The following is a 9,296-nucleotide window of genomic DNA, read 5'->3' as shown; positions in this document are numbered from 1 at the left end:
AGCCGACCCCAAGCGGGGCATGGCTCGCTCGTGTTCGGCTCGTTTACACCCCTATATATAATAAATTAATAATAATAATATATTAATATAGATATTATATATTTATATAATATATTATTTATACATATTAATATTAGGGATGTCAAATTGGCTCGTCGTTCGCGAACAGCTCGTGTTCGGCTCGTTCTTTAAGAAACGAAAACGAACAGTGACTTCACGAATAATTTCAAACACGAACTTATTTCAGACAAATTAAATTTTAAACAAACCGAACACGAACACAAGCTCTGTCCATTCGTGTTTGGTTCGTTTACACCCCCATCTAAGAATGAATTGAAATAATTTCTTAAGAGTATATAATTAACATTTCTAATACTTAGCTCGTACCATCGTTAGGTAAGATGAAACAATGTCGTGAGCTTCAAATGAATGAGGGCAAAATAGCTTGCAAAAATTATTAAATCCAGAGGCATATGCCAAGTGGCAATTGTGAGACACTCCTCTAAAAAACCACCCAACCAGTGTATTACAATAGAGCCCGTTTACCACGTGACAAATGTCCACCAGACTTCGAACGCAAATACGCAAACTTATATCTGATGTTTTTCTCTCAAGAACTTTGGATTCTTTCAACATTTTTTTTTTAAATTTGAAAATATTTACAATAACACCAAGTTGTGATGATTGAATTTGACATTTTCACTCATAGTTAACATAGATAGGTCATTACTTGATTTGCATGACATGATGACCATACCATTCAAAATTTTCTTAAATTATATATACGTGTGTCGCCAGCCGTGACATATCGATAGAGCAACATCTTTGAAGGTCATCAGCCCCCTCAAATCACGGGTTCAAACCCCTCTATAGCCAATTTGTCAGTAGTGAGGGCAGTCCTCGAATGGTTAGGGGTAAGGGTGCCTATATATATTTTTTAACTATATATATACAGGATCTCCAATACAGGATCCTCACTGCAACGTGAGGAGCCTCACTGCAGGATCTCCAATAGAGGACACAGCTACAATAAAAACAAGGCGTATTTACATACATACCACCCAATTCCTATAGATTTACATATTTCATACCTAAATTTTATTTTATTTTTACATTTATACCACCAAATGTTTCATATCACATCAACAATATCATTATTTTAACTATTAGAAAGTGAAAGACACTTTTTCATGCATAACGTGATATACATATGTAAAAATTGAAATTTATAGGCGTTTGATATGCAAATACAATGGAGTCGAGTGGTGTATATGTAAATATTCCTAAAAAAAGAACATATGCTGCATTAAAGGTAGAAACCCTTGAGGTTCTTATAGCTTATTTCTGCTCTGCTGCAAACTTATGCTACAGTACAAGACAATCTAACATTTTCACAAATACTCAAGAAATAGCAGCCATTTATGAACCAGCAGCATTACTTTGAAAAATACAGAGATGATTTTTCTTCATCACACAATAGTAGAAATAGAGGCATCATATTCAATCTGCTTCATTTGGAACAGTGCTCTTCCTTCTTCTCCCTGTACAATGAATGGAATCATTAGATGATGTTAGATTATAGGAATATTTACATAAATACCACTAAATTCCTCTGTATTTACATATGTAACACCTAAACTTCAATTTTTACATATATGCCACGTTATCCAGGCATGAAAAAGTATAATTCATTTTTTAGAACTTAAAATAGTATTATTTTTAACGTGATATCAAAGGTGATATAAAATGTAAACAATAAAGCTTATGTATCAAATATGTAAATCTACAGGAAGGGGGTGGTATGTATGTAATACCCCTTAATAAAATCATGAAAAAAGAAGCATACCTAAAGAACCCTTTATCCACAAGACCTGTGTGTCAATCCTAGAGAGTTGTTCATCGTCGAGCCGCTTCCACGTCTTGATCGACTTCACTCCCCCCCACTCCTGGCCACTCGAACTCTTCTCGAGAAATGCGGAAACCACTCTCGCCCTCCTCGACCACCCCGCTTTCCCATACGCATGGTATCCAAATCCACCTGCATAGCAAAGCTCAATTCCCATAAGCTTTCCGCAGAAATCGTTGAGATGATCATGCCCGGTGAACACGGCTTTAACATCTCCGGCCTCCACCATCGTTGCGAAGAAGCCGGAGTTAATGGAGGCAGAGCTGATCCCTTCCTGTTTTACTCCGGTGAAATTCGCCGTATCGAAGCTGCTGAACTCGGGTAGAGGTATGTGGAAATAGGCTAGACCAGGTGCTGGATGTTTCTGCTGCAAAGCTCGTCTCATGTACTCCTTCTATAAAGATGGAAATCTTAAAAGAATATTTACATACATACCACTGAATGCTTATGTATTTACATATCTAACACCTTCACTTCAATTTTTACATACATTCAACCTTACCTATGTATGCAAATGTGTATTTCACTATTTTGAAGTTAAAATTGTGGTATTTCTCATGTGAAATGAAAGATTTGGGTGGTACGAATGCAAAAGATAAAGTTTATGTGTTAGATATCTAAATACATTAGAATTGGGTGGTATGTATGTAAAGGAAGATTTACAGGCCTATCATTCAATTCTTATTTTTACATATCTAACACCTAACCTTCAATTTTTACGTATGTACCAGCTTACCCATGCATGTAAAGGTGTATTTCGCTATTTAAAAGTTAAAAATGAGCTATTTTTAGTGTGATATGAAAGGTTCGAGTGGTATAAATCTTAAAATTAAAGGTTGGGTGTTAGACATGTAAATACATAGGAATTGGGTGATATGCATGTAAATGCCCCAACCTTAGATTTACAGACATACCACTCAACTCTCAAGTATTTATATCTAACACTTAAATTTCAATTTTCTTTTAGGCACCACCTTACCTATGTATGAAAAGGTATATTTCACTGATTAAAAGTTAGAACGGTGGTATTTCTAATGTGATATGGATTTGGGCAGTATAAATGTAAAAAGTAAAATTTAGGTGTTCGATAAGTAAATCATAGGAATTTGGTGGTATGTATGTAAAGGCCCCAAGCTTAAAAGAAGGTTCACATACATACCACTCAATTCTTATGTATTTACATATCCAGCATCATACAAGCCACCTTACCTATCTATGAAAAAGTGTATTTCACTGTTTAGAAGTTAAACTGGTGGTATTTTTTATGTGATAGGAAATATTTGGGTGGTATAAATGTAAAACTTAAAGTTTAGGTATTAGATGATGTAAATACATATGAATTAGTTGGTATGTATGTAAATGCCATAAGCTTAAGGGGAAAATTAACACGCATCTCACTCAAATCTTACGTATTTACATATCAAAAACCTAAACTTCAACTTTTTTCATACATATCACTTTACCTATGTAGGTAAAGGCGTATTTCACTATTTAAAAGTAAGAAATAGTGATATTTTTTTATGTAATGTGAAAGATTTGAGAGGCATAAATGCAAAAATTTAAGTTTAGGTGTTAGATATGTAAATACATAACAATTGGGTAGTATGCACGCAAATGTCCCAAGCTTAACTTATTAAATTTGATAAATTACCTGAAGGTGAGAAGAGGTCTTCTGGAACCAGAGTTGTTGAGAGGGCTTGATCCAGCCGTAACCTGGAATTGAAGGGACGGTGGAATAATCGCCACTGTCGAGGAAATAAAGGTTGAGAACTGAGTTGTTTGCGAGCGCGGAACCCTCAGCGCCACCGACCTCTAAGTTATAATTTCCGAAGCCATCAATGTCTATTCCGGTAGGATTAAATTGCGAAAGAGTGTGATTCATTCCGACAATGTGTCGCATTACAGCTTCGCGGGAGAGGGTGCCCTCCTGGTCATGGTTGCCAATTACTGCAGCCCATGGAAGCTTGAGTTTGACAGCAGGTTCAAATGCAGCATTCAGTGATTGTGCAGCATCTTTAGAGTCTGAGCCAAATATATTGTCACCTGAAGAAAAAAAAAAAGGGAAATTTACATACAATTCTTATGTATTTATATAGATCACCCCTAAAATTTCACACACACACACATATAAACAGATATATACAGCACTTCGGTGCTTTAAAGCTATGCATGAAAAAGTCTATTTGACTTTTAGAATTGGTAATAATGCTATTTTTGATGTGATATTATAGATTTGAGTGGTATGTGTATAAATATCAAAGTTTAGGAGTGGGATGTGTAAATATATTAGAATGTAGGCATGCATCTATGAATGAGAAGAGTGTTAAAATGATCTCCTAATTCTTTGTAGAGGTTCATTATAGTTCCATATTTTATAAAAGTATTAATTTAGTCGCTGAATTTTTTAATGAGGGCTAAGATAGTCCATCCGGTGGATTATTTTAGTCTTTATTAAAGAGTCAGTGCACTAATTTAATTTTTTAGAGACTTTTGAGACTAAAATTACCATAAACGAAACTTAAGCATACTTTTCCATATACTTCTAATATTAACAAAATGCAAAGCAAGCTCTATAACAATACAACGAATGCCATAACATAACGAAGAATAAAATTGACAAAAAATTCTAAACAACTTTGTTGCCCTAAACCCTCCCGCGTTGAATCTAGGGGGACAGTCCCCCTCCCTCTCAAAAAAGAGGCCGGTTCTGCCTGCCTCCTAGATCATGCAAATCGCATAACTTTCTTTCATTTTTGCTAGTCGTCTTTCAAAATAGTGATTTCCTTCCTTCCTCGCCTTCTTCTTCTATGTGAACCAACTTCCCGATTAAGTTCTTGCTCTCCCTTGTAGCTGTAAGTGATTTCCTCATATACTTGTATATGTGAGGTCTAGGGGTTAGTCGTCTCTCCTGATCTTGCTCACACCCAGAGCCGTCGATCAAGTAGCTCTTTTGCTTATCCTTGACCTAACCAAATGATAAGGATCAAAACTGCCTCCTCCTCCTTCATTGATCACTCGTTGTCATAAGCTCTCCTTCCCCTTTCAAAGTTTTTTTTTTTCTTTAAATACAATTTTATTATCTCTTGTATAGCCTTATATATGTGTATGTATATTAAATTATTTTTATGTTATTCAATGGATTCTTATATGAAATTTTTTGTTAGGCTTAATCTTAATAATAATACTACTTTCTTTGAAAAAAATATAATGAATTTAATAATAGTAGTAATAAAAAAAAACAATAATAATAAAAATAGCAATATTTAATACATTTTTTATATGGCTGATGTATTTTGGGGCGTAGAAATTTTGAGCCCACCTCGTGACATCATCTAGGAAAGCCTATAAAGATCAAAAGCTTCTTTTACGTCGTCACAAGGTAAGTAACTTTTTTTTTATTAAGGGATAAACATATTCTTCTTAGTTCTGAGTGTTATCATTGTTACATATAACAAATTCATAATTATTTTATAGGATTGTCAGGTGCCCTTGCTACTTCATTTTCTTTTAGAACTTGTTATAAGCTTCATTATTGCTCAAAATGAGCTAAATAGATGTTTTATTTTATTGTTACACAACTCCTTACATATTTAATTAAATTTTGCAGCTGAAATATTATTAGATGTTACGGTTATGAATTGCACGTTATATGTTTAAAAAATTAAAAAAGTTGGTAATCTTGTTTAAATAATTTTCGTTAAAAAGGTACAGTTGCATGTTTGTGTGCAATAGTTTCTACGTCAGTGGAAACTTTTGGATATTGGTTAGTCGGGCAAGTGGGCCCACAAAGTGATGATTTATAGAAAAACATCGGGTTTCCTTAGGCTGATGTTTACATTCTAGATTTCAGGATATCTGATAAAATCAACTATAAAAACATAAACTAAGAAAGAAATGGTTGATATGTCATACATTTACTATTTTAGTAATTGCATATTTCTTTAACTAGATTGAGCACTCATTTTGATTAGAATTACACACTAATGTCAGATAAATATTGTACATGCATGCAACAAATTATGCATACTAGTGCTCATAATGTATGTCTCAATATCTTAACATTTATACTTTAATAATAATATTATTCACTGAATTTGATTTGTCTAACTCATCCGTTAATATTTTTGTATAGTAGTTTCAATTCAATCACTAGTAAGATGATCTCCATAGAAGCAAACTTTTTTGTTTTAGACTTTCTTACGGTTATTTTCAATTTTAAATTAGTTATTCCATTTCATCTTATGGGTTTTGAGTAGTTTCTCTATTATAATTTTGGTTTTTTAGTCAGTTTTGATTTTTTATTTCAGTTTATTAGTTGGACTCTTATTTATGGAATAATATTTATCTTTCTTCGTTTGTTATTACTAACATATAATTTTTCTTTTGATAATACAAAACATGCTTCATTTATTTCATCATATTTTGCATTGTTTGGGGTGTGAAATAATACTTAAAGATGCACATGAGAAACTTTGATTTCTGCCGATGAAAGATATTTCTTATCCACCACACATCCCCTCGTTTAACTAACTAAAACCTCTTATTCACCGCACATCCCCTCGTTTAACCTAACTGTTGAGAAATTAGGGCAAACAAAAACAGACAATCGACACAAATCCAGAAAAGCACACAGAGATTTAACGAGGTTCGGCAAAGATGCCTACATCTCGGGAGCTAAGCAGCGGCTTTTTAACTAATTCAGAAAAGAGAATACATAATAGAGGGATTCACCTCTCTCAAAGGCCTAGGATTACAAACAAGTTTAGTTATAATTCTAGAGTAAACCCTACAGTACAATATGTAATTCCCAAATTAACCATGTACCGTATATCCCCAACCCACATAACGTAACTTCCCGATTTGAACAGATTTTTCCGCTCCGCTCTGCTTCATTCCAGCGTCTGTCCTTATATGTTATGTGAGTCATATCATAACAAATCTTCACCTTAGTGAATATTCACCCCCTTAGGAGAAAAGATACCTGGGAGTTACACTTGCACCAATGTGGATCGGGCGATCATGCTTCTGCTGCACCCTCACTGATCTCAACCCACTAAATTACGAGACGCACCTCTTCAATTCCAAGAGACATCTCTTCATTCCAAGAGACTCCAAATTCTGGTATTATGAGCAATACCTAACAATTCTCCACATTGGCGAATATTCAGCCCTTTAGAAGAAAATCTCCACCTTGAGAATATTCAATCCCTTATGAGAAAAATCTCCACCTTGCGAATATTCTGTCCTTTAGGAGAAAATCTCCACCTTATGAATATTCATCCTCTTAAGAGAAATATCTCCACCTTGCGAATATCCTGCCCTTTAGGAGAAATACATATGTCGAACAAATCTCACTTTAGCGAATATCCAGCCCCTTAGAAGAAATACATCATACATCATGGAGTTTTTTACATACCAAAAGTGGGTTGGGCAAAGATATCACAAACCTTTTAAATAATCTTTAATTAAGTTTCTCAGAAGAGCAACAAAATCTTTCTGAAAATTGATTGAAATATTCTCTTAATTAAGTTTCCTAAATTAAGTTTTCATTAATTAAGTATTTCCCTTAATTAAGTTTCCCAGAAAAGAACCAGAATATTTCCGAAAAAGGATTGAAATATTCTCTTCATTAAGTTTTCTTAATTAAGTATTTCCCTTAACTAAGTTTCCTAAAAATTTTTCCTTAAACTTCCAATAAAAGGCTCCGTCACCGATTTCTAGAAAATCATTTTTTTTTCCTTCGAGAAAGAAATCTTTCCTTTCTGAGTGCGGCAGTAGATCCTCTTTCTTTGTCCTAGAAAATCTTCAAAATACCTCCGCGCTAAATTTCCTTTTCCGCAGCTAGAAGATAATTTTCTTTCTTGGATTATTTGGTCGCCTCCGAAATCAAAGGCAATTCTTCTGCAAAGGAAATTCTTCTGCGAAGGCAATTCTTTCTTGGATTATTTGGAATATTCCGCTAGTAGCCAACAAAGGCAATTATTCTGCGAAGGAAATTCTTTTGCCTCTAGAGAAATCTGGAAAATATTTCTTCCAAATTTCTTCTCTGCAGCAAAAGAATAAAATCAGAACTTATTTCCTTCTATGCCTCCCGCAAAGGAATAAAATCAAAATTTGATTACTCTTACAATTTTTTTTCTTTCTCCGCAATAAAATCGGAATTTGATTTCCTTCCAATTTTCTTCCACCTCCAGCAAATGAATGAAATCGGAGCTTCCAATTTTCGCCTCCACTCCAGGCTTATGTCAAACCTTCCTTTTCTGCCTGTAGCAACTTCGCCTGGCGCTGAAAACCTCTCGTTGAATCGAAACCCGTCCGAACCACCGAAGTCGAAGCCGCGATTCCTCGGTTGCGATCGCGAACGCCGCAATTCCTCTGTCGATATCACCGACGTCTTTCTGCTCCTATGTCGATCTCGCCGACGCCTTCCTGCGCCGACTCCTTTGAAGCTTCACCGAACTCCTACTGTCCGCACGCGCCTAGTGTCGTAATTGAAGCCTTCGCGGAAAAACCCTCGTCTTCCTGTCGAACCGTCCGAAGCCCTCTTCGTCTTCAAACTTTCTCTGCGTCGAAATCTGAACTGTCGCAAACCTTGGCCGAACCGTCCGAAGCCCTCTTCGTCTTCGAACTTTCTCTGCGTCGAAATTTGAACTGTCGCAAACCTTATCGAAATTCTTCTCTAGCCGCCAATCTCCTCTGCCAAAGTCTTCTTTATTCATGCGCCGCACAAATTTTTCTTCCCTGCCCTCGAACCTCGCTCTGACACAACTTGTTGAGAAATTAGGGCGAAGAAAAACAGGCAATCAACACAAATCCAGAAGAACATACAGAGATTTAACGAGGTTCGGCAAAGATGCCTACATCCTCGAGAGCAGAGCGGCGGCTTTTCCACTAATCCAGAAAAGAGAATATATAATTGAGGGATTCAGCTCTCTCAAAGACCTAGGATTACAAACAGGTTTATTTATAATCCTAGAGTAAACCTTATAATACAATATATAATTTTCAAATTACTCATGTATTTTATATCCCAACTCACATAACGTAACATCCCGATTTAGACAGATTCTTCCGCTCCGCTCCGCTTCATCCCAGCGTCTGTTCCTATATGTTATATGAGTCATACAATAACACTAACTAAAACCGCTATACTTACCAAGTGGCTAGCATCGATCAAGCATCTAAAAGTCTTGTTGATTCTTAAATCAAACTCCGCAAAACAAAAATTAACTATGCCCTACGTTTCCCAACTCTACGTACTGAGTTGCTGAGCACCGCTATGTATATAATTATCCCAGTAAGAAAATCGCTCCACAGCAAAATCAATCGTGAACTCTCGATTTCTCTCAATCTCCCATAACATTTGATTCTAAAAACAAAAAAAAGGGGG

General features: G+C 35.4%; 1 protein-coding gene across 1 annotated transcript; it reads right to left on the bottom strand.

The window, feature by feature from the left end:
- Positions 1-1,286: 1,286 nt before the first annotated feature.
- Positions 1,287-3,953, bottom strand: LOC110023814 (probable inactive purple acid phosphatase 29; the record flags this gene model as incomplete). Its single annotated transcript, XM_020723419.1, has 3 exons — positions 1,287-1,541; positions 1,847-2,300; positions 3,558-3,953. Coding segments are annotated over 3 exons (891 nt in total), but the record flags the coding sequence as incomplete, so codon positions are not given.
- Positions 3,954-9,296: the final 5,343 nt, after the last annotated feature.

The sequence above is a fragment of the Phalaenopsis equestris genome, unplaced genomic scaffold, assembly GCF_001263595.1.
Source record: "Phalaenopsis equestris unplaced genomic scaffold, ASM126359v1 Scaffold000232, whole genome shotgun sequence".
NCBI lineage: Eukaryota > Viridiplantae > Streptophyta > Magnoliopsida > Asparagales > Orchidaceae > Phalaenopsis > Phalaenopsis equestris.
The sequence above is the reverse complement of the archived record's forward strand: the minus strand, read 5'-3'. Positions and strand labels throughout refer to the sequence as shown.